The sequence below is a fragment of the Megalobrama amblycephala genome, linkage group LG17 (genome assembly GCF_018812025.1).
Source record: "Megalobrama amblycephala isolate DHTTF-2021 linkage group LG17, ASM1881202v1, whole genome shotgun sequence".
In the NCBI taxonomy this organism is placed as follows: domain Eukaryota; kingdom Metazoa; phylum Chordata; class Actinopteri; order Cypriniformes; family Xenocyprididae; genus Megalobrama; species Megalobrama amblycephala.
The window spans coordinates 15,288,926-15,312,467 of record NC_063060.1 but is presented as its reverse complement, the minus strand read 5'-3'; the positions used below and the strand labels follow the sequence as shown (position 1 = coordinate 15,312,467).

At 39.3% G+C, this 23,542-nt stretch overlaps 2 protein-coding genes across 4 annotated transcripts in view; one reads left to right on the top strand and one right to left on the bottom strand.

Moving 5' to 3' along the window:
• LOC125251847 (gastrula zinc finger protein XlCGF57.1-like) overlaps nucleotides 1-17,782 on the bottom strand; it is a 37,439-nt gene extending 19,657 nt beyond the window's left edge. Inside the window, exons 1-3 of the mRNA XM_048164955.1 lie at nucleotides 17,547-17,782; nucleotides 16,385-16,627; nucleotides 16,169-16,276 (exon numbers count right to left, since the gene is read on the bottom strand). The gene's annotated coding sequence lies outside the window, so the exon portion shown is untranslated. The remainder of the gene's footprint in view (nucleotides 1-16,168; nucleotides 16,277-16,384; nucleotides 16,628-17,546) is intronic.
• Nucleotides 10,985-22,635, top strand: LOC125251848 (gastrula zinc finger protein XlCGF57.1-like). 3 transcript variants are annotated; one of them, XM_048164958.1, is made up of 3 exons: nucleotides 10,985-11,567; nucleotides 20,045-21,447; nucleotides 21,867-22,635. In XM_048164958.1, exons 1-2 carry the CDS (start codon nucleotides 11,483-11,485, stop codon nucleotides 21,442-21,444), a joined length of 1,485 nt encoding a protein of 494 aa, XP_048020915.1. In that variant the 5' UTR covers nucleotides 10,985-11,482; the 3' UTR covers nucleotides 21,445-21,447; nucleotides 21,867-22,635. The 3 variants fall into 3 exon arrangements, with proteins under 3 accessions (XP_048020915.1, XP_048020914.1, XP_048020913.1); XM_048164957.1 differs by having other exon boundaries at nucleotides 11,009-11,567; nucleotides 20,045-21,492; XM_048164956.1 differs by having other exon boundaries at nucleotides 11,010-11,567; nucleotides 20,045-22,635.
• Nucleotides 22,636-23,542: the final 907 nt, after the last annotated feature.

The following is a 23,542-nucleotide window of genomic DNA, read 5'->3' as shown; positions in this document are numbered from 1 at the left end:
GCCGAAATTCAAGTCCTGTAACATCAACAATATTCATCCTGAGCAAATAAAAAGAAAGAGTGAGTGAGGGGAGGCAGGTTTGTGTGTCAACTTGCTTTCAGAGAGATGAGAGAGTGAGAAAACAGCTGATATCATTTATCTAGTCAGCGGAAATTGGTATTGGAAGAGTTTATTATTACAGATATTTCAGTATCGATATATATTGAAAACTCAATATTTTTGACAACACTACATTGCTCTTTCAGATGGCTTTTAAAGGGGTCATGAACTGCATTTTTTTTTATTATTTCATAGTGTTTCCTGAGGTGAACTTGTAATGTTTGTATGATTTTTACATCAAACATTGTTATAATTTAGAAGTAAAAGGCTATTTTTCTCTGGTCTGAGGGCTTAAAAAGGCATGTCTGCTGTGAGGCTTCAGTGTAAACACCCACTGCTGTGATTGGCTGGCATGTTTGCATATGAAATAAGTCTTACATGTAGAATTACACTGCGATAACTTTACCATGTTTTTACTGTTACAGCTGTCAAGATTAACTAATTGTGAAAAGTGTTGATTATAGCACGGTCCACTCTCGTCGCATGAAAGCTTGCGTGGATGAGCATTGTTGCCAATGACAGACAGCCTGTCGATTGTGTGATGGCAGTGTTTATGTCATTAGGGCCCAAACCCTATTGTTCCCTTTTGAAAGGGAACTCACACTGCGTCCTAGAATGCAAATGGGGAACGCCCTCGCCTGACAGGTGTCTAAAGCGATAGTCGAATCACGCCAATCCTATTGGCCGGCAACAGCCTATGATGTCATAATAGTGCGACCAGACAGTATATAAGGGGCGCCTAGAGGACATGTCATCCTCTTTTCGTCTTCAGTGACTGTTTTGTTTGTTGCAATTGTTGTGTCTAACTAACTATGTCTGAGAAGTGTTTCAAGTGTTGTGCTGATCTGTGTCTGAGATTTCTGGCACCGGAGGACACACACGACTTGTGCGTTCACTGCCTGGGTGAGGAGCATGCGCGTTCAGTTCTCGAGGGATCTGTTTGCGTTCAATGTGAGCGTCTGCCTATGCAGACGCTCCGCTCTCGCCTGTCAATCTTCTCGAGGGAAGAGGGACAGGCATCTGCACCTGGCGGCTTGGGTCCTTCTCGTGCTGAGGCTGAAGGGAGACTCAGGTCAACTCAAGTCCGGTTCAGTAGATAGTGCTCTTTTGGCTCCTAGTCACACTGAAGAGCAGACAATGGTTGTTGAGGGCAGTGAGAGTATTTCATCTGAGCCCGAATTCAGTATCTCAGAAAATTAGAATATTACTTAAGACCAATACAAAGAAAGGATTTTTAGAAATCTTGGCCAACTGAAAAGTATGAACATGAAAAGTATGAGCATGTACAGCACTCAATACTTAGTTGGGGCTCCTTTTGCCTGAATTACTGCAGCAATGCGGCGTGGCATGGAGTCGATCAGTCTGTGGCACTGCTCAGGTGTTATGAGAGCCCAGGTTGCTCTGATAGTGGCCTTCAGCTCTTCTGCATTGTTGGGTCTGGCATATCGCATCTTCCTCTTCACAATACCCCATAGATTTTCTATGGGGTTACGGTCAGGCGTGTTTGCTGGCCAATTAAGAACAGGGATACTTTTGGCATAGCTTTGGCACTGTGTGCAGGTGCCAAGTCCTGTTGGAAAATGAAATCTGCATCTCCATATAGTTGGTCAGCAGCAGGAAGCATGAAGTGCTCTAAAACTTCCTGGTATACGGCTGCGTTGACCTTGGACCTCAGAAAACACAGTGGACCAACACCAGCAGATGACATGGCACCCCAAACCATCACTGACTGTGGAAACTTTACACTGGACCTCAAGCAACGTGGATTGTGTGCCTCTCCTCTCTTCCTCCAGACTCTGGGACCCTGATTTCCAAAGGAAATGCAAAATTTACTTTCATCAGAGAACATAACTTTGGACCACTCAGCAGCAGTCCAGTCCTTTTTGTCTTTAGACGCTTCTGACGCTGTCTGTTGTTCAAGAGTGGCTTGACACAAGGAATGCGACAGCTGAAACCCATGTCTTGCATACGTCTGTGCTTAGTGGTTCTTGAAGCACTGACTCCAGCTGCAGTTGTAGTCTTTTGTGAATCTCCCCCACATTTTTGAATGGGTTTTGTTTCACAATCCTCTACAGGGTGCGGTTTTCCCTATTGCTTGTACACTTTTTTCTACCACATCTTTTCCTTCCCTTCGCCACTCTATCAATGTGCTTGGACACAGAGCTCTGTGAACAACCAGCCTCTTTTGCAATGACCTTTTGTGTCTTGCCCTCCTTGTGCAAGGTGTCAATGGTCGTCTTTTGGACAACTGTCAAGTCAGCAGTCTTCCCCATGATTGTGTAGCCTACAGAACTAGACTGAGAGAACATTTAAAGGCCTTTGCAGGTGTTTTGAGTTAATTAGCTGATTAGAGTGTGGCACCAGGTGTCTTCAATATTGAACCTTTTCACAATATTCTAATTTTCTGAGATACTGAATTTGGGATTTTCCTTAGTTGTCAGTTATAATCATCAAAATTAAAAGAAATAAACATTTGAAATATATCAGTCTGTGTGTAATGAATGAATATAATATACTATACAAGTTTCACTTTTTGAATGGAATTAGTGAAATAAATCAGCTTTTTGATGATATTCTAATTATATGACCAGCACCTGTATGGTAGTGCTTCAAGCATACCAGGCCGATCTGTTGCTATGCTTTCACGCTTTGGCTGCGAGAAGGATGTGCGCAGCTCTTGTCATATATCACAGCTAAGCAGTGTTTTCAGCCACATATTTTTTTTTAAGGTTTCATACATTTAAATACGCATAAGCATTAAAACAATACATTTAGAGTTTATAAAATACACACTGATGTCAGACATCAGTGGAAGCAGCAATGACAATCCATTCAAATATAATTTGCCAACATTTATTCATATCAGACTCACATAATGGGCCTAAGTAACAATAAAGTTTACTCTATTATTCTTCCAGTTCACCAGCCACTTACTTATATATATTTTGGGAGAAACTGATCAATTCATCTGCTGTAAATCCGACTGACAGGACTCTGTGAACTGCAGCGCAAACTAAGATGGCGGCGCCCATCTCGCGTTATAGATCAAGATAAAGATCATTTATAAAGTTTTTTAAACAACAAAACACACTCACTTATACATATTTGAGAATCGGAATATCATATAGTTGATGACATGGTAAGCAATTTTTTGAATATTTTAAATAAAAAAGGAAAAACAAAATAATAGCAATCCATCTATACCGCATATACTGTATACAGTACAGTCCAAAAGTTTGGAACCACTACGATTTTTTATGTTTTTAAAAGAAGTTTCGTCTGCTCACCTAGCCTGCATTTATTTGATTAAAAATACAAACAAAACAGTAATATTGTGAAATATTATTACAATTTAAAACAGCTGTTTTCTATGTCAATATACAGTAAAGTGTCATTTATTCCTGTGATCAAAGCTGAATTTTCAGCATCATTACTTCAGTCTTCAGTGTCACATGATCCTTCAGAAATCATTCTAATATGATGATTTGATGCTCAAGAAACATTTATGATTATTATCAATGTTGAAAACAGTTATTTACATTTTTATTTCATGATGCTATGATGAATAGAAAGTTCAAAAGAACAGCATTTGTCTGAAATCTAAATCTTTTGTAGCATTAAACACTACCGTTCAAAAGTTTGGGGTCAGTCAGAATTTAAATTTTATTTTTGGGGGATAGAAATAAAATTAATCAATACTTTTATTCATCAAGGATGAGTTAAACTGATCAAAAGTTACAGTAAAGACAATTATAATGTTAGAAAATATTCTATTTTAAATAAATGCTGTTCTTTTGAACTTTCTATTCATCGAAGAATTTTGAAAAAAAAATTGTACACAACCGTTTTCAACATTGATAATAATAATAAATGTTTCTTGAGCATCACATCATCATATTAGATTGATTTCTGAAGGATCATGTGACACTGAAGACTGGAGTAATGATGCTGAAAATTCAGCTTTGCATCACAGGAATAAATTACACTTTAATGTATATTGTACATAGAAAACAGCCGTTTTAAATTGGAATAATATTTCACAATATTACTGTTTTTGTTTGTATTTTTAATCAAATAAATGCAGGCTTGGTGAGCAGAAGATACTTCTTTTAAAAACATTAAAAATCTTAGTGGTTCCAAACTTTTGGACTGTACTGTATATATATACATGTATACCGCGCCGGTCCGAATCTGCACCCTGTCGACCTGGCCCCGTCATGGTCTGAGGATCATAGACAGGGCCAGAGGTCTAGCGTTGACTCTCAGGCCCCTCCTCCTCAGAGGAGTAGGTTCCAGGGAAGGCATGATGCTAGAAAGAAGAAGGTAATACAAAGCTGGCGAGCTGAACGCCGCTGATTATTTCTTCTCTTTTTGAGGGTTTTCCAGCTCCCTCTCCTCTTCTTCTTCTTTCCCCCTATACCCTTCCTTGCCCTGCGCATGCTCTGACATCAGGCCTGAAGCCTGGGCTCGATGATGAGTTTAATCCTTTCCTGGAACTCCTGCTGAGGGTCCGGCTTAGTGCTTGATATTGAGCGCAGCCTTTTTCAGACTGCTTGAATATGGCAGGCCACTTTTCATTCGGCCTTTTACTCTTTTTGGTCTCAGGTGAGCTTAGCTGGTCACTTACCTGCTAAGGGAGGTTTATTTATTTTTCAGAGACCATGGCTCCCTGCTGAAGGCTTGCAGGGCTTTTATTTTGTAACTTTAGGGTTTTTGGGGTTTTCTGGGCCCTGGAGCTCTTTATAGAAGGCTGATCCCTCATGCTTGCTATTTGCTTCCTCTCTGCTGAGAGTTTTATTTTGAAGCTTTTAATGGGTTATTTTTCAGAACGATTTTTGCAGCAATATGGCAAGCCATTTTATCATTAGCTGCCCTTCTAGAACTTCTAAAGAATCCCTGTTATTTGGGCTTCAGTTGAGTTCATGTTTCTAGAGTAGGCCATCATTGGCCTCTGGTTGGGGTCCTTTCCTTAGGTTGTAGTGATACAGTTTGATCTGAACCTCCGCTCCATTGAGCTCCAGTTTTTCATGACCTTGGTAACGGCTTTTCTGGCTGCCTGTTTTGGGTAGTGGTTTTGTAGCATTTCGCCCTGTTGAGCTTTGGCATTTGTCTTAGCATTGGCCTTTTTTATGGCCGCCTTGACATTCTTGAGTGTGTTGGCCCTCCTTTTGTTACATTGTAGGGCTTCCGCTCTCTAGAGCTCCAGGCTATTTTTCCTTTTTTTCTGTTGACCTTTTTTTGGCCACCTTGGTTTCTCATTGCTAGCCTTCTCCAGGGGCGCCGTTGGCACGGGGGACAGGGGGGTCAGGACCCCCACAGTTTTGAAAAGATAGAAGTCGACCCCCGCACTTTTGATAAGGGCTGCTTCAATTAGTCACCCTATATAATCTTTTAGCTTAGGATATTTTCTTTAAAATGAGACCATTTTCACGTTTCTGTGAGCTTCCGTTCGTAAATAATCAGCTGTTTTGTCGCGGATGTGAACAGGAAATGCGCTCTCGAACGGAGAAACACGCGATCTCCAAGCAATCGATCACAGCGTGCTAACGTTTTAGGACAGGTCGATGGTATATAAATCAGGCCCGAACGTTAGCGTTTGTCAATCAAGCCAAACCGTCCATTCAGAAACCGAGAAATTTGACACTTTAAGGTAAGGAGGCTGATCTCTCAGGTTGACGCGCGAGATGGCTTGACTGAAGTTTTCGTTAGGATTTATAGTTTATGGACTGTTTTGATTTCGGTAATTACATCTTAAAGGGCAAAAGCATTGATGGCATCTATAAAAGAGATATCTGAAATAGAAACGAAAGTGATATTGCCTCATCCAGTGGAGGACGCACGAGACGAGATCTGTGCGTTTAATTGGTATGTGTATACTGTAATACTGCATTTACAATGCTTATCAGTGGTGTGCACTTTGATCGTGAAAGTGAAAGTGCCTTTTGCGGTCGCATCGCCGTGCTCCTGTGTTCCCGATGTGAACGTGAACATGAGCTCTAGTCCATTACAATTTAGAGCGGTTAAGGCCCGGGTATACTTCATTTCCCGCGTTCCGTTCAGTCTCGCGCGAGCCTTTCAAAGAAACTCCTTTGTCCATGAGCGCGGAAAGACCATGGGAAGGACGCGTTCGCCGCAGTTTGGTCCCCCTCACTTTGAAAATGTCTCCTGCGCCCCTGGCCTTCTCTCATCTGAGAGTCATTAGGTTCAAACCGCTACCCTGCTGAGTACTAGCGGTTTCTATTATCATGGTCGGTAGGCTTCCAGTTTTATTTTACTTAAACTGTCTGGGTATTAGCTTCCACTGAGCCTCAGCAAGGTCATGGTTATGGGTTAGGCCCTCCTCTTGGGCCATCCCTGTTCCTGGCTTAGACAGCCTGTTCTGACTACCTCAGCAGTAGGTGTTGGCTACTTCTGTTCAGCCTCCCTTGCTAGTCGCTCGGCTCAGGTTTGCCTCCCCTCTTGTCAGGGTTGCTTCTGGTCGGGGAGCCCGCCTTTTGCATTAGGAAAGAACGTGAGTAGCAGGCCCTGCGGCCTCCTCTCCTCTGTTCAGGGTATACCTTTACTCCATTGCTACTAAGGTTTTTTAGCAATGTTTGAGTATGTGGTTCCCTGGCGGTGTTTAGAATTAAGCATTGCCATTAGTGTAGGCTTTGTTAGTTAGCCTCCCCGTGGTCGGCTGAGCTTTGTAGGTTTCCTCTTGCTTTGAGAGTATGCTCTCTCCGCTCTCTGAGCTTGGTAATCTCTTTGTGAGTGGCTCCTTGATTTGTTTCAAGTTTTGGGTTGAATTCTCGGCCTCCTTGGATCTTTCTCATTTGAGGCCGCTATTAATCCGACCTAGCTCCTTCGAGTCTCTCTGAGATCCCCTGGTCTCTCTTAGTCTATATTTCCAAAGCTCTATGCCCCATGCATGCTTTACACCTATACTGCTGGGGTCGAATACGCTAATTCTCCTTCCTGTTGGTAAATGGAGTTCGCTCCCCTTGATCTATAGCATTGGCAACCTGGGTCCGCGGCCGTGGTTTTTGGGAGTAGTTGGCCTTTCGTGAGGCCTCCTCATCATCCCAGTGGCGTTATATTTGTGTTCCCCTTTATTTAACCCTCAGGGGTCTGAGGATTTTTGGGACCCTGGAGAAGATTTGACATGCCCTGACATTTGTGCTTTTTTCAGTTGTTCATAAACATATTAATGGAAAAAGTGTCATTACACTGTATTCAGCACAAACTAGGCTACAATAATATGTGAGGAACATGTATGTACATGTTTGTGTTTTTGAAGGAATAACGTTTATGCGTGGTTATTGAAAAAACAAAAAACTTAAGTCTCTCATCATGGTGTAAATCAAACATACAGAAAAAACAGCAATACTGTGAAATATTATTACAATTTAAAATAATGGTATACTATTATATTCTTTAAAATATAATGTATTTCTGTGATGCAAAGTGTCTGAACAATTATATTACCTCTATGGCATTTCATATAGGCTTTTAGCTTATAAGCATGCACATTTGGAGAAATATTGATGGATTCTCATGTGTTTGTCAATTTTCTATACAGAAGAGTAATATTTATTCAGGATTTATTGTCATTACTATGAGTGCTGGATACTGTTTTTTCAATTCATACTTGCAGCCGGAGGGCGCTCTGTACACCTTTAGTCCACAAATGCCTGAGCACTAAAGAAGAATAGGCAATCCAGGAACTAACCGAGGACAGAGATCGCTAACTATGGCTATTCAAAACACTTTTCAAGACAATAAATACACGATTGAGACGATGAATGCATGTATTGCGTCTGAATAGCGCTGGCTCCGTGGGCGTGGCCGCATTAGCGGATAATGAGCTGAATCACGGATTTCTGACATGGCTCTCTTTTCATACAGATTACATAAACACAGAATGTTTGTTTTCGATTTGACTTACACGATTTAAAACCTGACATTTCAATGTTTTTTTAGACACAAGTCTAATTTTTTTGTGATTAGTATTCACTAAGTTACAGTTCATTTTCTGAGAACTGTCAGATTGGACTTCCTTCAGAGGGAGACGAGAGATCATGCATCATGTTAGTTTTCTTTATTTTACAAAAAGCACATTTTGTTTTTACTCTGAGTGTACACAAATAAAAGAAGATATTCCACAGATTAAAATGGTGTATAACTCTTAATTGTATGTGCAACATTAACGGAGTATTTTGAGTCTCTTTCACACTGGTAAGAAAAAAAACCGCGGTGGTATCGCCGGCGATACCCTCAGACCTCAGAGTGTTAAGGGTAAATAAGCGATATGCTGAGCACACGGCTCGTGTCCGCTGAGCGAACGAGTATTCCTAGCTTGCGACAAATATTCTAACTTCCAGGTGGTTGGCTCCTTGGAGCCTCCTTGGAAATGTTTCTCTTTCTGTCTACCTCCGTCTCTGAGCTGTTATTCTCTCCAGGCTTTTCTGGGAATCTTCGCCATTTTTGGTGCTGTTTTACAGCTTTTTGTTTTTTCAAGCTTGGTTTTGCTCGTCCCGGTCGAGCTTAGTTCTCCCCTCATGTTTTTAGGGTCGTTGGACTTGCTCCCGAGGACCAGTCGGAAGGTAGAAGGACTCTGGTGAGTCCTTCCTGAAGGATCGGTATTAGGCTGTTGATACTCCCTTACTGTTTGAGTTCAGTTTATAGGTTTCGGAGTTCCTCTATCTCCTACTGTATTCCAGTCTCTGTTCCTCCTCTGGCTTAGGTTGAGTACCTAGCCTCCAGAGTGTCCAGTCTCACTCTGTAGTTCCTGGGTTGAGTAGGTTACTCCCCTCATTCAGGGTCTTAATACAATATGCTGAGTTCTACTCCCTGGGATGCTTGTCTCTGGTTCAGTGAGTTTGGTCCTGCCATTTTGCAGTCCCTCTCACAGGGCTTTCCTCTCTGGGGAAGTTTTTAGAGATTCTGTTCTTACAGACAGGTCATTGGCCTAACTAGCCCTTGGTTCAACCTTCTTTTGATGTTGTTGGTTCCAAGCCTTTGAGCGGCCTTGGCAGGCCTTCACTCTGTGGAGGCCTCTTTGAGGCTTTTAGCTTAGGTGGTGGCTGTAGGGAGTAATGTCACTGACAGCCTAGCATGTGACCGGGGAGGGTTGAGTGTTGATACTCTCTTCTCAGCTATTGTTGGCATGTACTCCCCTCAGCATGGTGACGCGGGTATTTTGTTCCCTATATATGTTCTAGGACACAGTGCGAGTTCCATTTCAAAAGGGAACGTCTCGGGTTACAACTGTACCCCTGGTTCCGTTAGAACAGGGAATTAGACACTGCGTTTCATTGTCATGCATTTCATTTTTCATTTTGCACACATGCATGTCGACCAGAGCGAGAGAGCAATTGGACGCCCATCAACGCGCGTTCGGCTTTACGGAAGTTGTCGGCAGCACTGCACAGGTCACAGGACTTCACGAAATCAACAATGTCACCAAAGAAGTGTGTTTTTGGTTGTGAGGGAAAGATAACCTTTCTTTCCAATTCATAAATTCATTATTCATCATTCACTATACGCTATATTCATTATAGCGATTCAAAAGTTATCCAGGGATAATGCGATGATGTATTGTGTGTGTTTAAATACATTTGTTTAGGTGACCATTGATAGCTTGCAGACGATCGCTATGCAAAAGCTGCACATGCTCGTCACTCTTTAGCTTCGCCCACAGCACACCTCCAGTTGCTCGGCTGTTTTCAGAAAAAAAAACTCGGTTCAACATATGTATCTTTTATAAATATGATACTCAAGATTAACATGAGATTGGCAGAAACTGTGTGTGATACCCCCCTTTCACAACTGTAAAGGGAGCGTTCTTTCGGTATAATTTCATCACAATTAAAATAACAGATTATTGTTATGCTACTAAAAGAAACAGTGCTAACTGACACATAAACAGCTTTAAACAATTCTGAGACAAAGAACATCTGACTGAATTTGAATCATTACACATCAGAAATCACGGATCACAGATCAGGTATTAGAATGAGCACTGTTACTTACATGTTGTGGCTGTCAGATACATATCTTACATTAAAAGACTGTTTGCAAAGCCAGGCATGATTGTGACTGATTTACCAAAGAATCCACAGTGAAATGTAGAGAATACAAACAAGTAATGCTCTGCTGAGACTTTCACATAGTTGAAAATAACCAATTCCTAGCAGCATTAGGATCTTTTGGAAGGTAATGTTATTTTAGTCCAGTCAGTATCCTCACCTCACCCTCACTAATGTGACAGTAGGCAGCACCAAAGATGCAACAATGTAGAAGTAGGTGTTCATTTTCCTAACAGGCAGTCTTTCGCTTCACTATGGCATAAAAAAACAGCACATTCCACAATGAGTCATTCACTGACCTTGGTTTCAATAAAAGTTGTTTTTGGACTAACTAAGTTTTCAGTTCTGAAACTTACAGGATATTCTTATAGTATGATGACCTCTTATATGTCAAAAGCTCAAGGAAAATTTTATTTCTCAATTCATGACCCCTTTAAAAGACTAGCTACAATTGAAAATGTTTATTATATATAAAATTAAACAATGACTGAATTTCACAGCAAGGCTGAAATCCACCTGCATTTGGCGGCATGCAAAAATGCTATAGTAATTTATAGGAAATACTATTGTGTTTTTGAACCATACTATAGTAAATTGTAGTATACTGTATATTATAGTATTTACAACACTTTTTTAATGAATGCTACAGCATACTGTAGTATTAACTATAGTGAACTGATAAACTGTAATAAATACTGTAGTATACTTTAGTTTTTACTACAGTAAACTGTAATACATTTATAATATACCCTGTAGTTATAGAAAACTTACACTATTGGGTAAGTATTTGTTAGCCTATGTTATATTATAATATAGAATTACCACAACAAATTAATTCAAGTACTTTATTATAGTATGGTTCAAAAACACTATAGTAAATTAAAGTATTTTTTCAGTATTCCAAGTATTTCAACTCTAGTATTCCAAGACTAAGTGAACACAAAAACGAAAGTTTTTTCCCCTCAAAAACAAGATAATTATTGATCCCACCTCTACAACAGCCCAGAAGGCGGCGGCATGCACTCAGTAATGCGAACCGCCAATAAACCAAAGAAGAAGAAGAAAAAGAAGAGCAACAACAACACGCGCTTCAAAGTTGTTTGTACATCCACCAAATCTAACGAACGTATTTTAAAAATGAGCTAGCTCAGTATAGGCACTTTTACTGTGTTGTATTAGTACGCGAGTTTCATTGCATATAATCTCCTCATCATAATGTGGCGAAGATGCGTTTGAAAACAAGCAGAAATAACTCCATTAAACAACGGAGATAGATGTAGTACATACGTTTGCAATTCAGGCATACTGTTATAACGATGGAGTTTATTAAAGAGGAAAGTGAAGACATGAGTTATTCTGAGCCATGCAGAGTGAAAGATGAAGATTCTGAGGAACAAAGAGGTTGGTGTAACGTAATTCTTGATTGATTCATTCATTCATTAATAACTGCTGAGGAACAATAATGTAACAAAGTTGGCTGTAGTTATACCTACGATAGTACACATTTAAGTTATCATATGGTATGGTCCCACTTTATATTACATGTCTGTAACTACTATGTTCTAACATTTAAATTGATAATTTGATACTACTATGCACTTAGCTATTCTGTATACATGTTTATTTAAAAAATACCTGCATGTAATTACAGCTGTGATTAATTTCTGAAATTAAATCTATAATTACACTGTTGATTCTCCCCTTACTTAATGTTGCCTTTACATGCTAACTGAAGTTTCCTACTTCCCACTTATTAAGTCGTGATTATGAGCTTGTAGCATTCATGTGCTTTGTTGTCGGAAAGAACAGGAATCATGGAGGACACCAGGGGCCTGTTTCATAAAACAAGTTTACAAAATAAGCTAGGCTTATTTCAGTTAGTCTGATTTATTTTGAACCAAATCAACTGACAATAAACCAGACTTACTGAAATAAACCTGGATTATTTGGTAAACTTGTTTTATGAAATAGGCCCCAGGTATATTCTCGCCTATTTAATATTATTGGGAAAACCAAAATTTTAAGCGCACATTCATTGACAACCAAAAACATTCACACACAGTGCTATCTAGGTAGTCAGCTTGTTTCTTTTTCACAAATATGAGAACATTAGTTAAAGAATTAAACAAGTATTGCACTGTTATCTGACTTTTTTGCCACAGTATAACTTTCTAATGATTGTTTCATCTCTTTTTCCTCTGCATAAGTTTAGCTTCAAGGAAACATGGACAACCCTAAAACATTAATAAATGCCTGAGCACTGGTCTCTGCAACTTTATCTATCACAGTGTCATTGTCCAAAGACATGAGAATTTCTTTCTCAGTGCACATGAGCATGAATGCCTCAAAGTTCTTCTGGGTTAAAGTGCTCCTTAGTCTGTTTTTTATGAATTTCACTGTTGAGAAGCTTCTCTCACAGGCTACTTGTGTGATGGAGTGTTAATAGCAACTTGTAGGCGAGTCCAATCACATGGTAGGCATCAGTTAGTAGATTGTACTGAGAGAGAATGAGATGAACACAAATGACACAGTTTTTACAGGAGGAACAAGTTTTGCTCTCTAGTTCGACATCCTGCTGTTCCATGGAAGGATCCTCATCACCTCCTTGTGGGATTTCACTAGCTGTCCTAACAATGTAACCCTCCACAGGGGACATCTTTAGTCTGTCCCACTGAGATGCAAGGCTGTACAGTTCACCACATAATGTGCCAACTGTAGCCCTCTCATCAAACTTAAGCAGACATTTGCTTATTTCTTCCAGAGCTGAGCTGGGAAGTCCATTTTCCCTCACATGAGCAAAGTTTCTAGGGTCTAAACAGGCAAAATCTGAGCAAAGTTTTGTATTAGCAGAAAACCTCCTTTGGATACTGCCTATTACTGTGTCTACAATGACATTGTGTACTTTTACCTCAAAGTCAGTATCAGCTGATGCTAACTGCTCATCTTCTGCAAGCTCTCCTGGCATTCTTTTCTTTTTTCTGATCCTTCTCTCAGAAAAGGCAGCCTGCACTACAAGCTCACACTCTTCCTTCTCTTGCAACTTTCCATTAGCCCACTTCACAAACTCATCAGCTGCACACTTAACTCCTTCAAAGTCCCTAGCACACTTCCTGAGACCCTCCTCTGTTCCCTCAACCAGACGTTGAGCTGTGATGATATCCATTGCCTTTGTAAGTATTTTGAAAGGGGGGATGTAAGCTCAAAAATGTGAAGGAAGAGTTGAGCAGAAAAGCCTTCTATGAATCCCTTTGCCTTGGCGCTCACAGATGGCTTTTGTGTGCTGTCATCTATAATGGTGTCTACAGTCATGAGCACTTCAAAAAACAAGCCTTCCTGAGGATTCCCGAAGCACCCAAACACTTTACTTAGTGCCTGATCCTTAGCCCACCACCTAGTTGGCCCTATTGGGCACAGTCGTCTGTGATGCTTGTCCTGACTCTTCTCCTCCCACTTCTGCATGCGCTTGTATGACTCTCTCAAAAACTGCTACATCGTTAAGCAGTGAAAACAGAGACGCAGTTTCCACAACACTGCCTGTTGTCTCTGCCAGTACAAGATTCAAAAGATGTGCATAACACCAAATATGAACCTGATTGGGGGAATGCTCAGAGAGGAGTGTAGAAAATCCCTTAAAATGACCCTGTATATTAGCTGCACCATCTGTTGAGTTGCCCACACATGTGCCAATGTCAATATTAAGGTTCAGTAGCACTTTTTCCAGAAGCTCTACAAAATGATGGCCAGTAGTAGGGCTGGGCGATATATTGCATGCGATTGTCACACGCATTTCGTCAGTAAAGCCGGTTCCCTGATTACCGCTAAATCGCCATCACCTGCTTTCAAATGGAGCGGCATTTAATAGACAGAACCGTAGATCACTGACAAGCCACGCAATATCGCGTTCATTATCGCGGATGAATCGCCTTCGATAATGAACTCGATATTGCGTAGCTTGTCAGTGAACTACGGCTCTGTTTATCTATTAAATGCCGCTCCATTTGAAAGCAGGTGATGGCGTTTAGCGGTAATCAGGGAACCGGCTTTACTGACGAAATGCGCGTGACAATTGCATGCGATATATCGCCCAGCCCTAGCCAGTAGATGACTCACAGTCCACCATAGCAATCAGTCTTTCGTGAATGACATCTGTTATATCGGGTTGTGTCAATTTGAACTGAAAACATGCCAGCTTGTCTCACTTCTTCTGCTATAGTCACCTTTATCAGTTGGCTAATGACATCCACAACTTTATTTATTGTCTCTTTTGACAGCAGAGTAACTAGAGCGCCTCTGCCTTTTGCACCAGTTTCATGCTGCTTTTTGCTGTTTTCAATGCAAGTGTTAACATGCTGTTGGAGGCAAATGTCATATCTACTCAAGAGTAGAATCAACTCCAGGACGTTACCATAATTAACAGCAATGTTTTCTAAGCTAAAGGCTCCCTCTTCTTTATCTCTCCTGTAGCTAAGGCCACATTTGCCTATGACTTTAACAACGTCCACTATATGCTCCATCACCTGCCGTTTCTTTTTCACTTGCTCAGCACGTAATGACATTTGGTTGCCAGTCAACAGGCTTTTCACATCTGCCTTTGTATTTTCAGAAAGTAAGCATCTGCACTATCTCTGTGTGTCTTACTTTTTTCATGTTCCACTATCCTTTGGTGAATGTGTTTCCAATCTTTCATGCCTCCCTTTATGAAAGGGCCATCACTTACCAAAGGTGCAAATGCCAAACAAACTGAACAGTACAGAGATTGTTTTGTTTTTTCACAGTAAGTTAGCCGCTTGTGGTTTGTTCCATCTTTGCTATTGAAAACCTTTGGTATAGGAACATTTGGGATTTGTTGAGGATGATAAGAAAAAAATGTATGTATGTCCTGTGACTGAGGTCGAGCAAAGTAATCAAAACTATCAACAGAATCATCTTTATCTGCCTTGTTCCTAGCTTGTGGTTCTGGGTTCTGCTGCTGAGTTGTTGACTCTGCTATCTGTCCCTGAGTCGACTCTGCTCTCCCTTTCACACTTCCTTCTGTATCCCTAGACTCGAGTGCACCTGTATTTAATCACAATAAAAGCATATTGTAATCTTTAACATATTTGACATGGAAAGCACGTTCAAATTAAATTGAATTAAATCAAAGCAAATTAAAAATTTCCAAATGGCAAAATATGCAGGCTTAATTCATATTACTTTTATCCTATTCCCTTTCAATCGTGGGCTTTGTATATTCACTATCGTTTGATTAAAAACATAATGGGTCACTAGTAACACTTGGGCATACAAAGTTGTTATATTGTAACTTAATGTGATCACTGCAAAAAAAAAAAAAAAAAAAAAAGCTTTTCTTTAGTAGTATTTTTGTCTTGTTTCCAGTCCAAATATCTTTTAAAAAAATCTTACATTGAGATGCATTTACTAAACAAGTATGAAAAAACACCTCAAAATTAAGTGATTTTTTGCTTAAAACAAGCTACATTATATGCCAATGGGGTAAGAAAAATAATTGTTTTAGATTTAGCTGGTTTTAAGCAACAACAAAAAAAAACTAAATCACTTCATTTTTAGTTTTTTTTTTTTTTTTTTCTCCAGAAAACAAGACATAATTTCTTATGCCATTTCACTTGTCTAGTAAATGTATCCTGAATTAAGAATATTTTGATATTTGGAAACAAGTAAGAAAAATAATTTTTTTGTTTAAGTGATAATGTTTGCTTATTCACACACTATGGTACAACAGCAGCTTACCTGTGTCTTTCACAATGAGAGCATTTGTCTCTTCACAACCTGGTCCTGGCTCTGTTTCTTACACTAAATGATTTTTTTTTTTACATTTATTTCTAACCACAAATATGCCTTTTTTTTTTACAAAGCTTTCAAATCAAGTCAAGTCAGTTTCATTAATGTATTGCTGAATCATCAGGTATCATTAATTATCTCAGGACATTTTTCATTGAGCAGGGCTCTTCATTACTATTAGTTCTTCTGAATGACAATCCTACCTGCCCATTCTGGTGTGTTGGGCTCATGACTGGAGCTTGGTAACGTTACTGGGCCTTGCTCTTCACTGTTAGCAGCAAACTGGACTATAGGCGGCTGCTGCTGAAGAGCTACAAGAAAAAGTTTGATACATGAACGGTGGTTTGCAGACAACGTTGTTTTGTACAGTTGCTAGCATCTTGCACTGCTCCTAACTACCTTAACGTTAGCTTACTTACCGGCCTCGTCGTCTTCGTTTGTTTTTTTGAGGAAAAATGTGCTCAGTTTAGAACATTTGGCTGCGTCAGTTTCCAAAGCTTTCTTCTTTTTTTATTCTGGCCTTTTCAGCACAGCCTTTGCGCTTTCTGTTATCCATTTTTATCTGACTTTTTTTATTTTGAGCAACTTGCAAGGTGCCGTGTCGGGGGAGGGGCCAGGGAGTCAAAAGATAATCACGTCATCATTATCTTGCAGGCTGCACTCTGTGAGAAAATATTAAATAAAAAAGAGTGGGACTGCGGTAAAATAATAAATAAAAAGAGTGGGGCTGCGGTAAAATAATAATAATAATAATAATATATATATATATATATATATATATATATATATATATATATATATAGGGCTGTCAAATGATTAAAATTTTTAATCAAATTAATCAGAATTTTCAGTGGATTAATCAGGATTAATCACTATTTGCAATTACACCTGAATCCTAACCATTTTTTTTTTTTTTTCTGAAATGCATACCAAAAGATAAATAACATAAATAACAGTTAATTTAGTCTTAGTCTTGTGTCAAATGTCCTTGTTAGTTTTAGTCATATTTAGTCATTCACATATCTTTTTTTGTTAGTTTCTTCTGCTGCTAACTATAACACAGCGTCGCCATGAAAAACAGAGCGTTGCCATGGACACACAGGATTCTAACCGTAGAGACGGATCGCACTATTTTCTTTAGCGGAAGCAATACAATCGTTTTTAAATCAATAAACTCCTTTTTAAATCATAATTTTGTTTCAAATTATTGATTTATTTGGTAGGTAGCAATGTAATAAACGGGATCCGAACTCGTTCTGAATATTTTAAAGGTGTAACAGCTGATGAAAAAGCAGAGACGATTGTAGACGAAAATTAAGAGAGTAACGTTAAGTTAGTTATCTTAGTTTTTATTTTATGCAAAACATTTTCGTCTCGTCTTTTTTCGTCAAATTCATGTTAATTTAGTGAGCGTTTTTGGACAGTGGTGCAGTCTTGCCATCGTCTCGTTTTAGTCATGAAAAAAAAGGTCGTTGACGAACATATTTCGTCTTGTCTGACGAAATTAACACTTGACTTGGTTTAATTAATTCCAGAAAATAATCAAAGCAATGTTATTTGATAAGTTACAGACTGATTTACCTGCATGGGTAGGATTTACCATAGGCTACAAGCTTGAACAGCTCCGGTGAAATTGAAACTCCTTGTTACAAATCTTGCAAATAACCTAGTACTTGTTAACTGTACCATCATCATTCTTTTTATATTTGAATCCGTCAATAGGCCCACTTTGCTCACCTTACTCCATTTCGCCTCTAGCTCCCAACCACTTCCCTGACTTTCCTGACCTGAATAATTTGTCACACTGCGCATGCGTGAAATGCGTTAAAAAAATTGACGTAATTAACAACAAACAACTAATTAACGTCGTTAACGCGCCATTTTTGACAGCCCTAATATATATATATATATATATATATATATATATATATATATATATATTTCAACCCAGTGCCATGACAACAACGGCCCTCGCGGCCAAAAAAAAAAAACATACCGGCCCACCGGGAATTTTCCCGGTGCTCCCGATTAGCCAATCCGGGCCTGCTTGCTCTAACTGTTGCTCTGCTCTTTGTCAATACGCTATTGCACCACCTGATGGTGAGGTAGTATAACAGCAAATGGAGATTATGCTGCCATTTTTGCCAGATCGGGTATCGGCCAGATGGGAATCGGCCGTACGTGTACTATTCTGTGTTATTGTTAAGCCCCACAAAAGGCACAAAAACATTAAAAAGCACCATAAAGTTTCCGTGCACTATATTCCAAGTGTTCTGAAGCCATTCCATAGTTTAATTTGAGGTACAGATAAATATTTAAGTCGTTAAATTAAAGTTCACAAACTTCACGTAAATGCCTCCCTCCGCTGCGGCTGTCAATTCAGCATTCAAACTGCATGTCACGTTCGGTTACGACAGTCAACACAATGAAACTCCCTCCGAGATGATTCAATGTTGCTATTATTATACTTCATCAAATACAATACGCATCAATATATATTTGTGCTTTGAACTTTTCAATGCGGAGCGCTGCCGCTGCGCACCGTCCTCGTTTCTTGCATTTAAGCGATCCCGCTCTTCCACCTAACTTGCCGCAGCTGGTCTCAATCAAGCGCCGCTGCCAGAGAGAGAGAGAGAGAGAGAGACCGTACATACAACAATACATTACAATAAATGTATACACACACAAAACAATAATACGCCCATGACGTAAGACACTTTTTTTATTATTACTTAAATATCGGATCGGTATCGGCCGATACTGAATCCCAGGTATCGGTATCGGAAGCGAAAAAGGCGGATCGGAGCATCCCTAAAATATACAACCATGTTGAATTTCAGCCCATAAAAATGCAAGCCCTAAAAATACAATGCATTAAAATACAAGCACGGTTAATGCAATGCATATTTTTTTTAAGTAGTGCAATTCAAGATGTTTTTTGTTTCAAAAACATATGGCATTATTTTACTTCAGTATGCTCTGAACCACTGATTCGAAACAAAAGATTTGTAAAGCTTCGAAGCTTCATGAAGCAGTGTTTTGAAATCGCCCATCACTAGATATTGTTGAATAAAGTTTTGTTTTTTTGGCACACAAAAAGCATTCTCGTTGCTTCATAACATTAAGGTTGAATCACTGTAGTCACATGAACTGTTTTAAATATGTCTTTAGTAGCTTTCTGGGCATTGAAATTGTTAATTATCTTGCTGGCAATGCAGGCCACACTGAGCCATCGGATTGAATGAAAAATCTTAATTTGTGTTCCAAAGATGAACGAAGGTCTTATGGGTGTGGAATGACATGAGGGTGAGTAATTAATGACAATTTTTATTTTTGGGTGAACTAACCCTTTAAATATTGATAGTTATTTTGTGCACACGTTGAGGTCGGTGGTAACATTAGCCACTTTTTCACCGTTGACCCAAACTGTTCTCATTGCTTAACCGTTCCATTCTGGCCAAGCCGATACAGATTTGGTTTCATTTTCCACTGTGCGGCTGATAATAGAGCTCTTCGGAATTTAGTATAGATGCGTCAGTCATTGTCTTGGTAATGCAGGAGTTATACCATTCTACCAGCACATTTCAGCACAGCAGAATCATAGCACATTTCACAGAAACACTCAGCCGTGTTTTTATTACTGAATGATTCAGCGTTTTGAATGAATCTGTTTAGTCAGAGATTCAATGACCCATTCATAAACAACTAAATCATTCTTGAATGAATCAGCAGTTTGAACGAGGTTCATTATCTTGTTTAGGTGTGTTTGATTAGGGTAGGAGCTAAACTCTACCGGGCAGTGGGTATAAAGACCTCTGGTATAACGTGCTACATAAACATGACCTGACTTTACTGGAGATCTGAATTGCAGAGCTGGCACATATTTACATATTCATCTAAATGCCACTCTGAGCAGCATTGGCGGCATCGGGATGTTCGTTTACATTATATCGCTACAAGGTATTTCCAACTCCTTAGTGAAAAATGGAAAATAACTTTGTTTTGAGAATATCATGGCCTTAAAAGAACTTGTCCATATCTTGGAATGAATTTTGACTTTTTGTTTGTTCTCACTTTAGGCTTAATGAAAGTGAAAGAAGAAAGAGAAGAACCGAATGACCTTGACGACAAGCACCATTACTATCAGAATTCTTCTAATTTCAATACTGAAGAAAAATCTTTAAGTTGCTTACAGACTGACAGGCATTTGAACCAAGAAAAGCCAGAACGAAAAGAAGCCAAAAGATCATTCACTTGTTCAGAGTGTGCAAGGATTTTCACTCAAAAAAGATTCCTGACGAGGCACTTAAGAGTTCACACTGGAGAGAAGCCTTTCACATGCGTTCAGTGTAGGAAAAGTTTCACACGCAAAGAAAGGCTTCATATGCACATGAGAATTCACAATGGAGAGAAGCCGTTCACATGCCCTCAGTGTGGAAAGTGCTTCAGAGAGAAAAGGATCCTTAAGAATCACATAAGAGTTCACACTGGAGAAAAGCCATTCACGTGTCTTCAGTGTGGAAAGAGCTTCACACAGAAAGTAAACCTGAACACTCACATGAGAATTCACACTGGAGAGAAGCCGTTTGCATGCCATCATTGTGGAAAGAGTTTTGCTTGCAAAGGAAACCTTACTATGCATGTGCGAATTCACACCGGAGAGAAGCCTTTCAAATGTCAGCAGTGTGGAGTGAGTTTTACAGAGAAGAAAATCCTTAAGAATCACATTAGAATTCACACTGGAGAGAAGCCCTTCACGTGCCTTCAGTGTGGAAAGGCTTGCACGCAGAAAGGTAACCTGAGGATTCATATGAGAGTTCACACCCGAGAGAAGCCTTTCACCTGCCATCAATGTGGAAACAACTTCAAATGTAAAGCAAGCTTTAATTTGCACATGCGAATTCATACTCAGGAGAAACCTTTCACATGCCTTCAATGTGGAAAAAGGTTTTCGCAGAAATCGCACCTGAAGATTCACATGGTAGTTCACACTGGAGAGAAGCCTTTCATGTGCCAGCAGTGCGGGAAAGGTTTTAAACGTAAAGAAAGTTTTAACGTGCACATGCGGATTCACACTGGAGAGCGGCCTTATGCGTGTGATCAGTGTGGAAAGAGTTTCATACAGGTAGTCAGTCTTAAAAGTCATCTGTGCTTTAAATCCCCATCAGCCCTGAAAAAACAACTGAAGATGAATGCGAATGAGAAGCATCAGGAAACGCATAAGACTGTAAACGCTCACGAGTGCTCTGAGTGTGGTGAGGCCTTCGCTAAAGCTCGTGAATTGAGAATGCACCAAAGAAATCACAAAGAAGAACAACCCTACAAGTGCTCAGAATCCCTGAAAACAAATGAGCGAGTGCACACTGCAGAGAAGCCGTACCACTGCCTTTCATGTGGGAAGAGGTTCAGCTCCTCCAGAAATCTACAGACTCATAGAAAAATACTCTGCTCACTAGGCAAAGAAGTGGAAACTGTGTAAATGGTATGACATTTAAAGTAACACCCAAAAATGAGGGCCAGTAATAAAGTAAGTAGATCATTGGTTCATAAACCTAGGTATGATATTGAAAAATGCTACTATTTTCTACACTCAAATATTTAGGCACAATATTAAGATTTACGTATTTGAATTGCATATAAGATTTCCATCCAATTTGATGGGGGATTTTGATCTAATTGACTTGAGAAATTCAAAGCTCACAGGGAGACCTATCTCTAGTCTCTAATTATAGTCTCTTTGATTCATATTTTACTAAGAATGAATAAGAAAAAATAAGAATATTGTTCAAAATTCTAATTGTGTAAAAATCTTTCATTTTTTTTTTGTTTTGGGGAAAAGACCATTAGCTTTTACTTGAGGAAGAGTTGTGTGTGTTCTGTCTCTTTCTCTGTCCTTTATAGGATTTGGCCTGGCGGCAGCAAGGTGAGAGACGAAACAACTGTGCAGGGGTTGAAAGGCCCATGTGAGAGGAAAGAACTATGAATATGCTGTTGTTGTGACATTCCGAACTGAAAGACTCTTTTACAAATTGACAATTGATGTACAAACATGAAGGCCATGTTGGAGATTTTCCAAGTTTATCTATGTTTTAATCAATCAGAATCTTGTGCGCACTTGCGTAAATCACTGATACCTGGCTGCTATAAGTTGCACGGTCGGTTATGCCCATTGAGTGACAGCATTGGTTTTAAGCGTGAATGCTGGCGAAAAACACATTAAAAATGGGAAAGAGCTTTTGTGCGATTACACAGTAGATTTAACAGAGGTATATTTTTACAGACTGCCAAAAGCTAAAGAAAAGAGAAGCAAATTGATTGTTGCAATTCACAGAAACAACTGGACCCAAGGCAGCCAAATGTGGATTTGCAGTTATTTTGTCAATATGTTGAATTTTGGGGTAAAATCATACCATATATACAATATTGTGTTGGTATATATTGTATTGACAACACATCAGTTAAATATTGGCAGGCTCTTTTGCCACTCAATCCGGCTGAGGAGCGGGTTCTGGCAGGAAAGTGACGTCAATGCGTACCCTCTATTGCTGTATTCAGTTGTAAAGCAGAAGCGGCCTACAAACTCCTTGATGAACGCTAAAACTGACTCCTGCTCTTGACATCGCAAACAACTTTCTTTTAAGTAAAACATTATTTGATTGTTTGAAACCTCGATTTGTGGTCTTCATTTATCTACTGGTCTGCAGGTCTTAACTGTACTAACCCCTGCAATATATTATCAACTAAATAATTTCCAAGACAACTGACTGAGCAAAATGTGTGATATTAACATTAAGTGATGTAGCATCTTACACACAGAAGCCATTGGCACATGCTGCTGTGCATAGTGGCACATCAGGTTTTCATTGGCTTGTGCCACTTCAGCTTCATACTCGTTGGTCCCGTTCACTGCCGTTATAAAGCTTGGATGTGTCAGGATACGTATTAGTATGATTGTGTTCATCAGAAAGAAGAAAGTCATATACACACCTAGGATGGCTCAAATAGGGTTTATTACATCCCAGAGTTGTTTCTTTTTAATATATTTTTTTTTACAATGTATTTAAATATATATAATATAGTTTTGATAACCAGCATGAATATGCCATCACAAATTGACACTTACCAATCAGATATTTCATATAATTGTAAACTAGCATGAGAGAAAATGACACAAGCCATTATAAAGTGACTGGCATCAACCATTCAGAAGTGTGCTGGACCTTGACACTGGCCCTTCACAATGCACATAGATTGAAACTCCTCTGTGTGCATTGTGTGCTCCAAAATAAATCAAAGTACTAAGAGAGCAATTTAGGCTGTCTGCTCTCTAATCACTCTCAAAAAGCCCACTACTTCAAAAAGGAGCAGGCGTAATAAACCATTGCTTGTTCCACTTCTCACAATTTCAAAATTCTTTCATTAAATATTTTACAGACCTATTAAACATCTCAAGCAACAGAAAATGGCCTTTCAGCTATATCTTTTCAAATTATTTCAACTACATTTAAAGAAAATTGCCTTCCGTTAGGCTTAAGTAATATAATTTTTGTATGTTAAAACAACAAATAGGCTATGTA

Coding starts and splice junctions, on each gene's coding strand:
- LOC125251848 (XM_048164958.1), top strand. CDS start 11,483: ATGGAGTTTATTAAAGAGGAAAGTGAAGACATGAGTTATTCTGAGCCA. Junction 11,568..20,044: donor AGATTCTGAGGAACAAAGAG/GTTGGTGTAACG, acceptor TTCTCACTTTAG/GCTTAATGAAAGTGAAAGAA.